At 41.2% G+C, this 16,822-nt stretch overlaps 1 protein-coding gene across 3 annotated transcripts; it reads left to right on the top strand.

The window, feature by feature from the left end:
- Window positions 1-704: 704 nt before the first annotated feature.
- On the top strand, window positions 705-16,266 carry LOC106561100 (hyaluronan and proteoglycan link protein 3). 3 transcript variants are annotated; one of them, XM_014124727.3, is made up of 5 exons: window positions 705-865; window positions 10,333-10,490; window positions 12,614-12,994; window positions 14,466-14,768; window positions 15,064-16,266. In XM_014124727.3, the coding sequence occupies exons 2-5, from the start codon at window positions 10,364-10,366 to the stop codon at window positions 15,339-15,341; spliced, it is 1,089 nt and encodes a 362-aa protein (XP_013980202.1). In that variant the 5' UTR covers window positions 705-865; window positions 10,333-10,363; the 3' UTR covers window positions 15,342-16,266. The 3 variants fall into 3 exon arrangements, with proteins under 3 accessions (XP_013980202.1, XP_013980203.1, XP_013980201.1); XM_014124728.3 differs by lacking the exon at window positions 705-865 and adding an exon at window positions 8,690-8,791; XM_014124726.3 differs by lacking the exon at window positions 705-865 and adding an exon at window positions 8,707-8,876.
- Window positions 16,267-16,822: the final 556 nt, after the last annotated feature.

Here is a 16,822-nt window from a genome sequence, read left to right as displayed (position 1 = left end):
TGTGGCATAGGCATATTGTTTCAAACTAATAAAACAAACTTGGCTAATTTCAAGGGATTACATATTTCATCCCGTGTGGCTCAGTTGGTAGAGCATGGTGTTTGCAACACCAGGGTTGTGGGTTCGATTCCCACGGGGGACCAGTATGGGAAAAATAAATAAAAAATAAAAAAATGTATGAAATGTATGCATTCACTACTGTAAATCGCTCTGGATAAGTGTAATAATTTTCCCATATTCTTTTTAAACATCTGGGCAAACTCAATGAGGCTATGTTTCTCATGACTGAGCCACATACCTTAATGTTTACATTTACGTTTTAGTCATTTAGCAGACGCTCTTTCTCCGTACTGGTCCCCGTGGGAATCGAACCCACAACCCTGGCGTTGCAAACAACATGGTCTACCAACTGAGCCACACGGGACATTGGATGCGTGTCTGCTCTTTGGGGTTTTAGGCTGGATATCTGTAAAACACTTTGACAACTGCTGATGTAAAAAGGCTTTGTAAAATACATTTGATTGATTTATTAATTATTGGATTAAAAATGGCATTAAATGCACCTGTAAATTATGGTAGGGAATATTGAAAATATCAATAAGTACATTAATTGTTGTGATATATCCCTATGTAATGCAATAGTAAACGTATTGCAGCTTTTATGCTCTTATGCCCGTTTTTGTTGTTGTTTTTGCGAACGATGAGGTCACTTTCCTCTCAATGAGTCGCAACTCGTGTTCTCCCTGAAAATGGCAATGGGATGAATTGCCCCGACAGACAGCGTAACTATCTCACAAAGTAACATCAGGGGAACATTAATTGACACGACGTTGTCCATTTTCTGCCCGGAGAACAACGTAAATCTGTAAGTAGTCTTATTTTTACGACCTTAATTCGAGTTAAACTAAAATCTTTTGAGTGATGCCAAATAGATACTTGAATAATGTATAGCTTTAAATGTGCCTACATTGCCACCACAACTTGAAAGTGATAAACAATAAAATTAGATGGACAATTAGATAATAAATACTTTTTAGAGAGAAAAGACAACTAAGCTACGGGAAAGTAAGTTTTTGATTTCCCATTGGTTCTGGGAAAGAAACCATACGCTTTCTGACTGGTAAAACTGCTTTTTTTTAAGTAACAGAAGGGAAAATATCGTCTGTTCTGGGAACATACATTTTTTGGGGGGTTGCAGGGTTCTGAGAAAGGTTCCTTGAAGGTTTTCCTGGGAGGATTTTATTGACGTTCTGAGAACATTCTCTAAATGTTGTTCATGTTTTGAACGAAATGTAAAGTTTATTTGGAGATGTTTTAATTACTTTCTTAAAACTTTCGCAGAATGTTTCAATTATACTTTTAATAACACTACTAGCTTATTACATATTTTGAACTCCAAGCACAGATAGGACACATGGAAACCGGAAATATATTTTCTTCGGCTTTAATAACGCAATCATTTTTTTTATTTATTATTGTGGCAAGGTGTCAATGAGATTCAAACCCATGATCGTCTGTTGTCTATTGAGCTATTCCACTGCGCCACCAGGATGGAGCTAGCATGCCACGTGTTTTTTACTCATACAAAGCGGTTCATTTTAGTCTATTCAAACAGACCCCATTTCAAAGGAAACAAGCATTCATTAAGATTAGGTGTGGCCAATAATTGGGCACGGCCAACACACCTGAACACACTTACCAAGATAGAGGATAGAGAGAGCTTGGTTGACACTGAGAATGGAATGTAGATGTTTTAAACATTACTCTTTTCTTGTGGTTTTATGGAAAGGTTTCTTAATGTTCTGAGAACATGACTTTAAATAGAACCATGAGGAAACCTGCAGAAAACGTTATGCTGAAGTACTGAAATTCCCATAGAGGAATGTTGTTTCTTAATGTTCTCTGTACTATTTGAGAACATTCCCAATATAAAACCAGTTGGAGAATGTTCCTAGACCATTACCAACACTTTTAGCAAACGTTTTATAATGAAATACCAAGGAAATAAAACTTTTTTTAACATGTTCCTTAAAATGTTCTGAGAACGTTCTAAAGCCAAGCAACTATCCTGCACCATTCCCACAAAGTTGTGGGAAGGTTCTTTGCAAAATAACAATAGGAAAACCATGCTCTCACCAAGCTCTAAAAAACATATGGTTCTCAGAACGTTATGTGCTAGCTGGGTTGCAATCAGAAGACTTTGTGTTTAAATGTAAAATACTGAAAATAAGGATGAAAATATATTCAAGAATCAGTAATTTGGTTCGATTTTTGGGCACATTTGTGTGATGCAAGAGTCTGAAGGGAGGGCTGGTTTAGGGTCATGAAATATTGTGTGGATCAGAGTGCGAATTATGGGGCCCCGGGGGAGTCTCAGAACCCCTGAATGAGACATGAGTCAATGCAGAAATGCAAAAAGAAGCTTATTCCATATTAAATGAACACCCACACCTCTGTGTCATGGTTAAAAATATATATGTCCCATGTGGCTTCACATGTCAGCCCTGGACAGTCCTGTATGTAGCTCAGCCCCCTTTCAGGTGTCCCAACTTTTCTTTCTACAAAAAAATGTCCTTTTGTCAGCAAGACAAAATCAATTAATTCAGGCTATAAGCCACATTTCATTACACTTTTTTGGTGTCTCTTTCCATTCATCAAATGGTGTGAGTGCACAGTGCACTTTTGGATGCTGGAATTATTTTGGAGTGGATGAACATGCACAGGAAGTGATTTGTTTGACAAGAATAAGATGAAAACATCATGATTGGTTATGTTCATGCAAAATGATGTCTTTACATGTCTTTACAAAAATAGAAACCCCCGGAATGTCACGCTAGGCCCTGGAACTTGGGCAGAAAAAGTTAACATCGATCCACTGAGGCAAAAACGGCAATGTCAGAGTTTCATTCAATAAGAGAAAAGATGTGAAATGGGAAGTTGAAAATAAATAGGAGGGCCAGAACAGTAGCCTAATGCTTGGGAGGTAAAAGAGGATAATAGCAGTGCTGGCTATGTTATGTGTGATGATTGTGAGATGTTATACAGATTCTACAGTTACAATACTGACTTAAAAATGGCAAGCCAAGGCTATTGTTCAGATGGGTTAAATTGAATAGTAGCCTGAAATCTGAACACTGACTGTAAGTCTATAACCTCTCACATAGCCAGTGGCGATTTTAGCATGTAAATCTTGGTGGGCCAAACTTTTAAAAATGCGTGCCAGCAAAGCCACTACACAACACTAAACAATACACAGATTGCACTATAATGGTGACAAACAGTGCTTTCTTTTCAGAACCATGGAGTGAATATTTACCACTGCTACACCTGGCTATTAGCAGAGCCTTGTCTGGCAGCGAAACAATTCATTCAGCCGCATTTACTGCGCTTAAAAAAACATAGCTGATATGGCTGACTTGCTTAAACAAATGTGGTTTCTACTGACAATTAAGATGTACAAACTATGGCATAAGGGGACGACAAGTGGATAAGAGGCAATCTGTAATTTCGAATAAGACATTAATGAGCGAGCGATGACGGACGTAGTCAATATAACTATTTGTTCCGCACTTTTGAAATGTACAGCGCAGAATTCAGAACATGGGCCGTTCTTACAGCATTTCCCCTGTACACCAAGTCAGAACCGTAGGATAAATAAAGGGGGCTTATACGCAGACAATGAAAGGTCTTACAATATTTGATGATTACATTTATCTAAAACAGGCTATAGGCTACATGTAAACCACCAAGTCAGAACAGTAGGCTAAATTATGAGGGGGAAAGGGACCAAATTATTAGGGTGAAGCACATTGCCTACTATCAGCTTACTACACAACATACACAATAATACTTATTATTACTTTCTTATCTACAGTATACATATCTCCCTTACATCATCTATGCAGCAGCATACAATACATTTTTGGACTCACATTGTTGTGCTAAACTCACTTGGACAGGAAGGTGGGGCGGCGGTCCTTCATGGGAAAATTTTGTCATCAAACTTTGTCATCAAAGTCTGGCAGTCTCCGGATTTATGGTGCTTTCAAGACAACTGGGACCTCGGAAAAAAAACAAGGTTGAATCATGATGTCAGTGATCTTCAGGTCAGAGCTCTAGAAAGAGGCCTAAGTTCCCGACTTGTTATTCCGAGTTGGATGACCGTTCAAAACATATTTTCCCAGTCAGAGCTCGGTTTATTCCGAGTTCCCAGTTGTCTTGAACTCACTGAAGTCTGAGATTTCCCAGTTCCGAGTTTCCAGTTGTTGTGAATGTGGCAGAAGTCATGCTGGATTGACAGCATGGCCAATGTATTCAACCTTTTATGGTCCATGGTGTTGAATGTTTATCCTTTTAAGCTGGGAAAAGAGACCCTTAAACCCAGACTTGGACCACACACCCACTCCACTGAATAGCAAGCTAGTGATTGCTGTGCAATGCTTGCAGTTAGCCACTGATTCATTTCAAACCACTCATTGTTGAATTTGCGATTTCCAACTTGTTGTGTAATGTTTATGTCCAAAGGCCGATGAGCACTGATACGTTTTATCTATAATTTCCCTTCATATAACAAGGATTGAAAAGGATTTGCCAGTAGGTTGTCGACTTGATTCAAGATGATGACTGCTGGCTTGCTAGCTAAGATTTTGAAATGATGATGTTGACATGATCAGTCCAATCAAAGCTACGGTAGATATAACCTGATTTGCCATAATTTTATCTGTGGCCAATGACCTTGAGCCTTCTTGGATGGGCACTTCTAATGTAACTCTATGGCAGCACCCTAGGGGCTTGAGTTTATCAATCTCAACATGTCGATTTTGCAGTGGCGTAGTGTCCCCATGAGTGACAGAACACTGAGCCACTCACAGCGCGACTAGAGAACATTACCAACCCCTATGCTCCGTATTTTCCACTAGCTGCCCCACCACCACAGAAAGCACTGAGCTAGGCTGAAACACCTGCATTTTGGAGATGCCTTATTCAAAAAAGCAAAAAAGAGACCATGTTTGTATGCGGCTTTATTAACTCAATGAATTAAATGTTTTACATTGTTTTTAACTGACATTTTTTATTTAATTATTTTAAACAAACATACAGTCAATAACACAAAAAGGACTTAATGCCAAAATAACATGCAAAACAGGCAAAACAATTGTGGGAAATATACAGTACCAGTCAAACGTTTGGACACACCTACTCATTCAAGGGTTTTTCTTTATTTTTACTATTTTACACATTGTAGAATAATAGTGAAGACATCAGAACTATGAAATGACACATATGGAATCTTGTAGTAACCAAAAACTGTTAAACAAATCAAAATATATTTTAGATTCTTCAAAGTAGCCACCCTTTGCCTTGATGACATATTTGCACACTCTTGGCATTCTCTCAACCAGTTTCATGAGGTAGTCACCTGGAATGCCATTTTTTGTGTTCTCTAACCCTTTAAGCCATTATTGCCCCATGGAGATGGTTGGCAACCAGTTTGGGGTAATATTCAAATCAAATCACATTTTATTTGTCACATGCGCTGAATACAACGTGAAATACTTACTTGCAAGTCCTTAACCGACAATCAGAGGGGCAGTGCAGTTAAAACGTGATTTATATTTTGATGAGATTTCCACACTATAAGGTTAAAATAACACTGAAATGATGAGAATGATGATAATACCCTTTTTATATAAGAGCTGTTTGAAAGAAATTCCTTGAATGACAATAGATCTGTTATTTGCATTTATAAACCGGGTTGGCCAAGCCATGAATGCTGATTGGCTGGAAGCCATGGTATATCAGACCGTATATATTGGGTATGATGATTTTTATTTATTTATGTCTATTTATGTTAGTAACCAGTTTATAATAGAAATAAGGCACCTCGGGGGTTTGTGATATATGGCCAATATAGCACGGCTAAGGGCTGTGTCCAGGCACTCTGCGTTGCGTAATGCATAAGAACAGCCCTTAGCCGTGGTATATTGGCCATATACCATACCTCCTCGGGCCTTATTGCTTAAATATCCTCTTACACTGCTGCTGGCCCCTCATTGTTTGCAGCGTGCAGAGTTAAGCTACCAAAGACCAAACATTTCTCATTTTATAGCAATGAGAAAAAGCAAGATCAATTGTGCAGTAGCTGGCTGCAAGGCAGCAAATGTTTATTTACACTGTCTTCCATCCAAACAATCACGTTGTCTGATTTGGTCAGAGAAATTCAATCCATGGGCATATGAACACACTTCGCATTGGACTGCATTGCAAATCAGGCTATGTATAGATACACATGTGGATTTACCAGCAGCTTGAGCCTCCATCCACCCATCTTTCATCCGGCAGTGGCAGTAACCATTCAAGTGTCTAGAGCAGAGTTTCTCAAACTCGACCCTAGGGGCCCCAAATGTTGCACATTTTGGTTTTTGCCCTAACACTACACAGCTCATTCAAATGATCAAAGCTTGATGATTAGTTGATTACTTGAATCAGCTGTCTAATGCTAGGGCAAAAACCAAAACGGGCCCCCTTTTGGGTTCTGAGGGCCGAGTTTGGGAAACCCTGGTCTAGAAATAGTTGTTCATCTATATATTATTAAAAGTAAATAACATGCTATTCATGTGTTGCACGTTTCATTTTGAATGTTATTTTGAAGACTGATGCCCGATTAAAAGTTCTACTCAATGCATTTTCGATTGGCACTGAGGAAGGTTTAGTCAAAACTGTGGCTTGGAAACAAGCCAGGTGAAATCTCGCATCTTTAGCTGATTCTTATGTATATCAAAAATAAAATGTCAATAGAAAACAGCTTAAACAAACGCAAATGCAGCTACTTTGCTGTTATTCTGGCTGCAGTGTTTGATGTGACTGTGTTAGCCAAAGTTGGCTAGCTAGCAAGCTATGGATAAGAACTTTGCCAGCCATCATGGCAACGGAATATTTAGAACGAACGACTGGGTTGTGTCCATATATTTAGAAGAAAAAGACTTCACAACTGGGTCGCGTCTCTGGCAACCTAACCTACAGAATGAACGACCAGCCACCTTGGGTAGCAACCCTAGATTTGTGTCTGGACTGTATCTCATGGAAGGATGAAATAGTATGAATAAATTCATCAAAATATAGTCTTTAATAAAATTGTCAATCATTATTTGAATATGTTGGTAACCTGTTGTATAAAATAGATAATGCCCTCGAAGCCGGTGTTTGGAGGATATATTGGCTTCGAGGGCATTATCACTTAAGAAAACAACTATGCCATCATTATGATGTTGTCAAATTGACTTTAGAAAGATGACTATGTTGCTATTAGCTAGCCAAGTTCGTCAAAATAGCTAGCAATGCTAATGTTAACTAGCTAAAATTGCAGAGGCCTATAGTCTGCCCTGTAGATAATCATGGTTTACTGCAATGAATAGACAGGTAGACAGGGTATAGGCCAGAATGGTCCACCCTGCAAACAGGCTGTTCTGGGACCTGTCTGCATCTTCTGGTGACCTATTGAAAACAGTAAAACAATAATATAGCAAATTAGGATGCATGATGTATTTTGATTACAAAAGTTCGCTTTCAGGGTTCAGCTCCAACTGACAGGTTGAAAACCATGTGACTCTGTTTTTTTCCTACAGGGGTAAGGGGGTGGGTTTTAGACTTCAATCAGCCAATCAGTGCTGTATATATAAATATACAATCAAATTTGTATCCCCAAGCCCACACTGTTGGACTGAGCAAGGAGGCTCAGGGATATCAATGATTACAAATATATTTTGGAGTTATATTCAATAAATAAACACACACAATGATTGATTAGACGTACAGGGATAATTTAAAAATAAAAAGACTGCATGTGCTTAAAAAATGGCATTGTAGCGAAAAACACTTCCAAGGACTTGTTCTAGCTGTGCGTAAAATTTGGTGCCTCACAAAGTCCACAAATTTGACACGCTGCCTTCACGTGCTTGTCGGAGCTTCCTACTTCTTAGTTGGGATGTTGGAAATACAACTTTGTTTCATTCATGTGCTTTTTGGTCGGAACAATATTCAACCAATAAGATTTTAACTAGCTTGATAAGCTAACTATCGTTGTTTATAATAAAGTTAGCTAGCTTGCTTAACATTGACAATATGGTAAAACTAGCTACATTACCCATATTGTATTTGTCAAAAACCGACTTGTTGTCATCTTTTGGTTGAAATGGTTAAAGGTCAGTGGTGAAACTCGGCAACTCGGGCAACATCATTTTCTCAGTGCCCCCTTGTAATCCCGATTTGGAGAGTCATTCAAGTGAAACTTCCCGGTCCGAACTAGGAACTGACCGATAACTCTGATAGCACGTGAACACAGCATTAGTTGCTGGACTATACACTGACTGAACAATTATAGCCTGTATTTTGTTTTATTTTTATTATTTTTATTCATTGCACTTTATTTGTCCTTGGTACAACTGTGCAAAAGAAAACCTGAAATGTAATAAAGTAATTTTTTAAGCAAGTGTTCTGCTATTCTACACATTTTGCCATGGCTTATGCCACGTTCTATCTGAGCAGGGCCGGCTCTAGCCTTTGGGTTTTGGTTGGGGGCCTTTCCACTTGCCGCCAGAAATAATAATAAGTGGGTTGTGGGCAATGTTCCCTCTAAGCTGCGCCACAGTAGCCCGAGACTGCCGCGCAGCTCCCCCTGGACTGCCGCGCAGAAATATCAGCCCCCAGAGAGAAACACAAGATTGAACTTCACTCAACTTTCTACAGCGCAGTGGTTACCAACCGGTTGGTCATGTTTACAGCACGAGCAGTCGTGAGTAGATGCGCTTGTTTTGAGAACAAAGCGAGAGCTGCATGTAGCCACATGTGCACATTTTGTTCATATCCTTTGCTAGTTGGTGAGTTAATAGCCCAGTTATAGATCATTTGTAGTCAGCAATAGAAGTGATTGCTTCAAGAGGACATAACATATACAGAGCTTTTTTTTTGTCTTAAAGGGGCAGTGTTGTATTTTGAGATGAACAGGTTAATGTCAAGCCCTGCATGTTTTTAGATATTCTAACAGATCAATCTTGCTTGCAAAACATCATAAAATATTGTTAAGTTATTTAGCTATAGTGTGGATGTAGGGCTGTTTTTTGTTGTTGCATATAATGAGCACCTAGATGCTGCATAGGCAACACAATAATATCAGACAGACACAAGTTGGCCCGGAGAATTGTTTTTACAGGCCGTCTAGGGGTTGGCTACTATGTTGCAATATGAATATTCTCGGAGCAGTCTTGTTGATACAAAATGTTTCAATATTCTCCTAGCCGCCTTGTTCCTTGATACAATGTATTCTCAGAAACACCTTATTGATGCAATGTTTCAATATTCGCAGGATGTTTCCCTTCCCCGGCGAATAATGCAGATAGGCAAATACAACAATTTGCTGGGTGTACACCTTACAAGGAACACCTCCGTATGTAGAGCAACAATTTTGGTGGGAAGCGCACGAGACAACGACACTGTAATACTCCACTGTATGCGCCGTTCCAAAAGGATGACTTCATATAGCCTATAGCAGGGGGTCTGCAACCTTTTTCATATAAATGACAATTTACAGTTGATCCAACAATTTCTAAAGATCTGCGTGCCAGTTATGATTTTCATATAAACATTGCAGGCTAACGTTTCTCAACTGTGCCCAGAAAATGTCTAATTGCCCCATAACAGAATAGACAAATTTTAGCTGGCTAATTGATTGCGTCGACTGTAGGCTTAAATAATTCCTTTGGTGTATGCCTTTTATTTCATTGCATGTGTAGGATGTATCTGACATAGTTTGCATTCACAGTCAGCTGTTTTATGATCTGGTTACGTTCACATTGATGTTGGTATTTCACATTGATGTCGGTGTTTGGAGTCGGCCTTGATAGTGTGTATTATGCGCCTATTTCATGTTGCACTGTTCCACAAATAGGCGAAATTAGTCAATGTAACCTATGTCTGATGAGGTTGAGTAGTACATTATACACACACCATTCCACAAACCTTTAAACCTAATAACCTAATATTGAGATGATAAAGTCTGGGGGACATGTTTGTTTTTGCTGTTCTCCAAATAGCATTTGAACATTTTAAAAATGGTGTAGAAGTACAGTAAATGAGCTTCAACTGGTGGGTGTACTTCTACACACCCCACTTTGCCATACCCTAAAAACACAGCTCCCCCCCCCCCCCAAACTATTTCCCACGGCTATGGATTTGATAAGATACGGAACAATTGAGTGGAATGAACCATGTTGGACCATCTAGTCCGAGTTGAGTCATTTCACCATTAAAACATGTACTGACATGAATCCCTTGCAGAGGAAGTCAGATCTAGTGCTCCACTGTGAGGATGTTGAGCCCACTACACCCTCTATTGGTCGTCTGGATGTACCTCCTGGTCTCCAACCATGCCTTCCCCGTATACAACAACGGCTTCTTCTACCATGACGTCATGAACGGCGATGGCAACGGAGAGAGTATGTAATACAGTATTTTCATAAATACACAGATAACCTGTTCACACTAATCCGAGCCAAGCTGTACTGGGCTGACCTGACGAGGCATCCACCAACGTTTTCTGAAACTGCTGGAAAAGAGAATGTGAAAAGAAAATACTAGTTTTAGCACAGTTTGGTTTGGATCGGCACGATAATGTTAAAAGGGTATAATGATCTTAAGTGGAGCCTATTCATATATAAGATCAAAGACCATTCCATTGAGTGTGACAAGCCTGACCATGCCTAAGGTGTAGCAGACAACACACCATCTAGAGTGTTGTTCATTTATACAGTATGTGCTACACAGTATGTTTTGTCAGTTCACATGCAAAACCGAGAGCAGGTTAGATATTATAGACGCACCATTCCCAAGAGTTCCAAAAAGGGTCTGATTACCTGGGAAGACCCAAATACAGTGGCTTGCGAAGGTATTCACACCGCTTGGCATTTTTCATATTTTATTGCTTTACAACCTGATTAGATTTTTTTGGGGGGGTTGTATCATTTGATTTACGCAACATGTCTACCACTTTGAAGATGCAAAAAAAAAATTGGGGGGTGAAACAAACAAGAAATAAGACAAAAAACTGAAAACTTCAGCCTGCATAACTATTCACCCCCCCAAAGTCAGTACTTTGTAGAGCCACCTTTTGCAGCAATTACAGCTGTACGTCTCTTGGGGTATGTCTTTATAAGCTTGGCACATCGAGCCACAGGGATTTTTGCCCATTCTTCAAGGCAAAACTGCTTCAGCTCCTTCAGGTTGGATGGGTTCTGCTGCTCTACAGCAATCTTCAAGTCATACCACAGATTCTCAATTGGATTGAGGTCTGGGCTTTCACTAGGCCATTCCAAGACATTTAAATGTTTCCCCTTAAACCACTTGAGTGTTGCTTTAGCAGTATGCTTAGGGTCATTGTCCTGCTGGAAAGTGAACCTCCGTCCCAGTCTCAAATCTCTTGAAGACTGAAACAGGTTTCCCTCAAGAATTTCCCTGTATTTAGTGCCATCCATCATTCCTTCAATTCTGACCAGTTTCCCAGTCCCTGCTGATGAAAAACGGATGGGATGGTGTCCTCTGGGTGATGAGAGGTGTTGGGTTTGCACCAGACATAGCGTTTTCATTGATGACCAAAAAGCTACATTTTAGTCTCATCTATCCAGAGTACCTTCTTCCATATGTTTGGGGAGTCACCCACATGCCTTTTGTCGAACACCAACGTGTTTGCTTTTTTTTTCTTAAGCAATGGCTTTTTTTCTGGCCACACTTCAGTAAAGCCCAACTCTGTGGAGTGTACAGCTTAAAGTGGTCCTATGGACGATACTCCAATCTCCGCGGTGGAGCTTTCCAGCTCCTTCAGGGTTATCTTTGGTGGGTGGCCCTCTCTTGGCCGGTTTGTTGTGGTGCCATAGTCTTTCCATTTTTTAATAATGGATTTAATGGTGCTCAGTGAGATGTTCAAAGTTTCTGATGTTTTTTTTATAACCCAACCTCGATCTGTACTTCTCCACAACTTTGTCCCTGACCTGTTTGTAGAGCTCCTTGGTCTTCATGGTGCCGCTTGCTTGGTGGTTCCCCTTGCTTAGGGGTGTTGCAGACTCTGGGGCCTTTCAGAACAGGTGTATATCTACTGAGATCATGTGACAGATCATGTGACAGTTAGATTGCACACAGGTGGACTTTATTTAACTAATTATGTGCCTTCTGAAGGCAATAGGTTGCACCAGATATTATTTAGGGGCTTCATAGCAAAGGGGATGAATACATACGTGCGCACCACTTTTCAGTTTTACATTTTTTTAAGCAAGTTTTTTTTTCTTTCACTTCACCAATTTGAACTATTTTGAGTATGTCCATTACATGAAATAAAAATAAAATCAATTTAAATTACAGGTTGTAATGCAACAAAATAGGAAAAATGCCAGGGGGTGAATACTTTTACAAGGCACTGTACACTGAAGGCAGAGCCAAGTTCTTACTTACTACAGGGGCTCTGGTCTGTTCACATGGTCAGGAAAAATTCCTGGCTCCTATCCAGTATCTACTGTACCGCATAACTCTTATCTATCCTGTGTCCTGTCCTTGTCTGTGTCTTCTCCAGTCTACATTAACAGGGTGCGTCTCCACGTGGAGTCCCCCCAGCCCTCGGTGTCGGCAGCCCGGGGCGGTAACATCACCCTGCCCTGTCACTACCGATACGAGCCTGAGATCAACGGCCCCCGCCGGACCCGGGTCAAATGGTCCTGGCTACCCGCCAACGGCGCGGGTAAGACCGCCCGAGAAACAGACGTGATGGTCGCCATGGGCAACCGTCACCGTAGCTACGGCAGCTTCCAGGGGCGTGTGCGCCTGCATCGGGCAGCACCGGGGGACATGTCTTTGGTGATCAACGAGCTGCACCAGAACGACACGGGCCGTTACCGCTGTGAGATCATCGACGGGCTAGAAGACGAGAGCGTGACGGTAGAGCTGGAGCTGCGAGGTATGTGTTTCTGTCTGTCTGTCAGCTCCCTCAGCTCTTAACAACAGAACACAGGGGTCACTCCGTTCAATCGAGGGATGTGACAAATGTAAAAATGTTCTTAACATTTAAACAGACATTTTTTGTTTTACAGTTTAAACATTTAAATTATAATATACAGTACAAGAACCTGAAATATAAAATGTATTTTTATTTGTTTAACACTTTTTTGGTTACTACATGATTCCATATGTGTTATTTCATAGGTTTGATGTCTTCACTATTATTCTACAATGTAGAAAATTGTAAAATAAAGAAAAACCCTTGAATGAGTAGGTGTGTCAGCTTTTGACTGGTACTGTATATATTTTTTCAAACATGTGAATTCACAATTCAGATAATGGTCCTGCATATGACCACTAGGGGGCAATACCAGATGGCACTTACTGCTGTCCCTCACCCACTCAGCAACGATGGTAGTTAATGACATTTTTAGGCTCTCTGCTGTGTTATCAGTAGTCAGTACATGGGATTTCATATCCCACTTCTTATCAATGTGATCGCTCATTGCAGTGATGTATGACAGGGTGTTCAAAGACGTCCAACAATTTGTTGTTAATGCCATGAATAGGGTGTTTGACATTGAGAGCTTGAGCTTTGTACTTGCAGAGCAATCATTGTACAATTTCTCCATCTGGGCCGTCAATGTTTTTCAACATGGCATCTTCTTGTGTCGTTCTATATATGCCATCAGGGCATTGAAGTGGACATCCTCTACCATTGAAAATGGCTGCATATCAACTGCAATAATTTCTGTAATCAGCGCTGTGACTTTTTCACTCCGTCCTTTATTGCACTTCTTTCGTAATGTCTGTTGTTGGGGTCCTGCGCTGCTGCCAGCAATGATTTGGGTCTCACGGTGCCTCCCTTTCAGATGGTTAAGCATTGCACCTGTACTGCCACTATAGCTCAGTTCCACCTCACAAAGTTTGCATTTCACCACCTTCTCATTTAACTTCTCAAAGTATCGCCATACAGGACTTTGCTGCTGTCGCTTCCCTGTCACACTCTCTGCCATTTTTCCAACTGTTAACAATGATGGAGTGCGGAGTGCTTTATATCTGTGGCAAATCGTTTGAAATATGCATGTCTCTTACTAACCTTACAGCGTTGTTGCATTAGGTATTTGTTGAATTGAAATGTTTCCCTTTATGATGATGATCGGAACATTTTACTGGTAGTTTTGTGATAACTGCACTGTGTTTAAAAAAAAAAAAGGTTATTTAGTTTCTCTAAACGGTAACGATCCCAATTTCGTTGAAACGTTTAAACGTTCACATCCCTAGTTCCAGCTATGGTCTGATTTTTAAATGACCTTCAACCTATTGTCCTTACAAGTGTCATGACTGGCATTTTTCACTGCAAGGACAGTTGCTGGATCCTATAGCACTTTAACCCCTCCAGCAAATGTCTCACTTTATCCCTGTTATAGGAGTGGTATTTCCTTACCATTCCAAGATGGGACGCTACCATTTCAACTTCCTGGGGGCCCAGCGTGCGTGTGAGGAGCAGGACTCAAGTCTGGCCACCTTTGAGCAGCTCTTCACCGCCTGGGAGGAGGGGCTAGACTGGTGCAACGCCGGCTGGTTAGCTGACGGGACGGCTCAGTACCCAATCACCACGCCGCGGGAGGCCTGTGGGGGTGTGGACTTAGCCTCCGGTCTCCGTAGTTACGGACAACGCCACCGCCACCTCCACCGCTTTGACGCATTCTGTTTCTCAGCCGCCCCCAAGGGTCAGTGTGTGTGTGTGTGTGTGTGTGTGTGTGTGTGTGTGTGTGTGTGTGTGTGTGTGTGTGTGTGTGTGTGTGTGTGTGTGTGTGTGTGTGTGTGTGTGTGTGTGTGTGTGTGTGTGTTGTTCTCCAAAAAACATCTCGCCTTGGAAACAAAACACATACAAAACACTTCCGCTAAAATAAGTGTAACAGGAGAAATGTGAATGATTGGAATTGTCAAACTTGTTTTAATCTGTCCCCTCCTTAGACATGCTCAGAACTTACTAGAATCTCCTGTCTCTCTTTTCTGTCATAGGAACAGTTTACTTCCTGAAAGATCCCCATAAGCTCAACTTCACCGAAGCGGTGGCGGCGTGCACCACAGATGGCGGTCTCATCGCAAAGGTGGGCCAGCTCTATGCCGCCTGGCGGTTCATGGGATTGGACCGCTGCGACGCAGGTTGGTTGGCTGATGGGAGCATCCGTTACCCCATTGCAAAGGCCCGTCCTAACTGCGGCCCTTCAGAACCAGGGGTGCGGAATTTGGGATTCCCCCCTCTGCATCAGAAATACAGTGTCTACTGCAATCGGTAAACCTCCCCTCAACTTCCACTCAACAAAAACCAGAGGACAATAATAGTAAAGAGCACAACTACAGTACAACAGAAAGCCCATACAACTTCTCCATTCATCACAAACGGTGCACTGTTACACAACCCTTGCCTGGATGCTAGTTAGCATTAGCCAGTTCTGCTATCACAGTGTCCACTTTATAGTTCTAGTGAACTGTCGACATCTCCTCATACTGGACATAATATCAGTCATACCACCACTCCCCACTGAGACGCCAACCAGAACTGATACACAAACTGACTATTTAGTCTTGTATTGCCAGGTTTGTGTCACAGTAAAGAGTCGTTACATTTCAGACTCAGGGAAGGTGTTCAACCACTGCAAGGCCCGCCGCCCTCATAATGCTTTGCCAGTGATTTTGTTGTCCAACCAAGCTCTTTCCCTTGGTGTTTTGTTGAACTGTATGTAACTATCTCATTGTTCCTGCAGCACTTTCAGTTCAATGTATGTAATTCATAGTTTTAGGCCCATTTCTGGATTTCTGGATTATCCTGACGTGTTAAAATGTTTTTCCATGTCTTGTTTTGTATAAGGATTGAAATGGAATGATGCATTTGATGACGATGGGGGATGGTATATAGACTATGTCGTGATGGAAGGTGTTTTGACAGTATTTTATGACCACCCCTTGTAGAGAGCATGGTGTTCAAGTGTTCCATCTATATTATGCTACTTTAATCAAGTTATATGACATTAATAACTTTTCTAACAAATTCATTATATCCTCCCTTCCTTGACGTTATCACTTGCGTCGGCAGGATTGTGGGTTCAATACCTGGGGCCACCCATAAGCAAAATGTATGCACGCATTTTGTAAGGCACTTGAGATAAAAGCGTCTACTAAATGGCATATATATTAAATTGAATAAAATCATGTTTGAGTTTACATCCCAATATTGCACTTTATATACATAACAGAAGACTGAAATATAACAAACACCAGATTTTCTTCAAGGTTTTTTAAAAATAATGCTTATATCGGGTATGAAGGTACGACCCAGATGCAGACAACGTCGAATTAACAATGGTTTAATAATCCAACAGGGGCAGGCAATAGACAGGTCAAGGCAGGCAGGGGTCAGTAAACCACAGGTGGGGCAACGGTACCGGACGGCAGGCAGGGTCAGGGTAGGCAGAGGTCAATAATCCAGAGGTGGGGCAAAGATACAGGTCGGCAGGCAGGCTCAAGGTCAGGCAGAGTGGTCCGGCAGGCGGCCTCAGAGTCAGGACATGCAACGGTCAAAACCAGGAGGGCGAGAAAAAGAGCGACTGGGAAAAGCAGGGGCTGAGAAAAAAACGCTGGTTGACTTGGCAAGCAAGACGAACTGGCAACAGGCAAACAGAGAACACAGGTATAAGTACCCTGGGGATAATGGGGAAGATGGGCGACACCTGGAGGGGGGTGGAGACAATCACAAAGAGAGGTGAAACCGATCAGTGTG

This window comes from Salmo salar, chromosome 10 (genome assembly GCF_965601325.2).
Source record: "Salmo salar chromosome 10, fSalSal1, whole genome shotgun sequence".
Lineage (NCBI taxonomy): Eukaryota > Metazoa > Chordata > Actinopteri > Salmoniformes > Salmonidae > Salmo > Salmo salar.
Note: the sequence above shows the minus strand (reverse complement) of the source record. Positions and strands in the feature narration are given on the sequence as shown.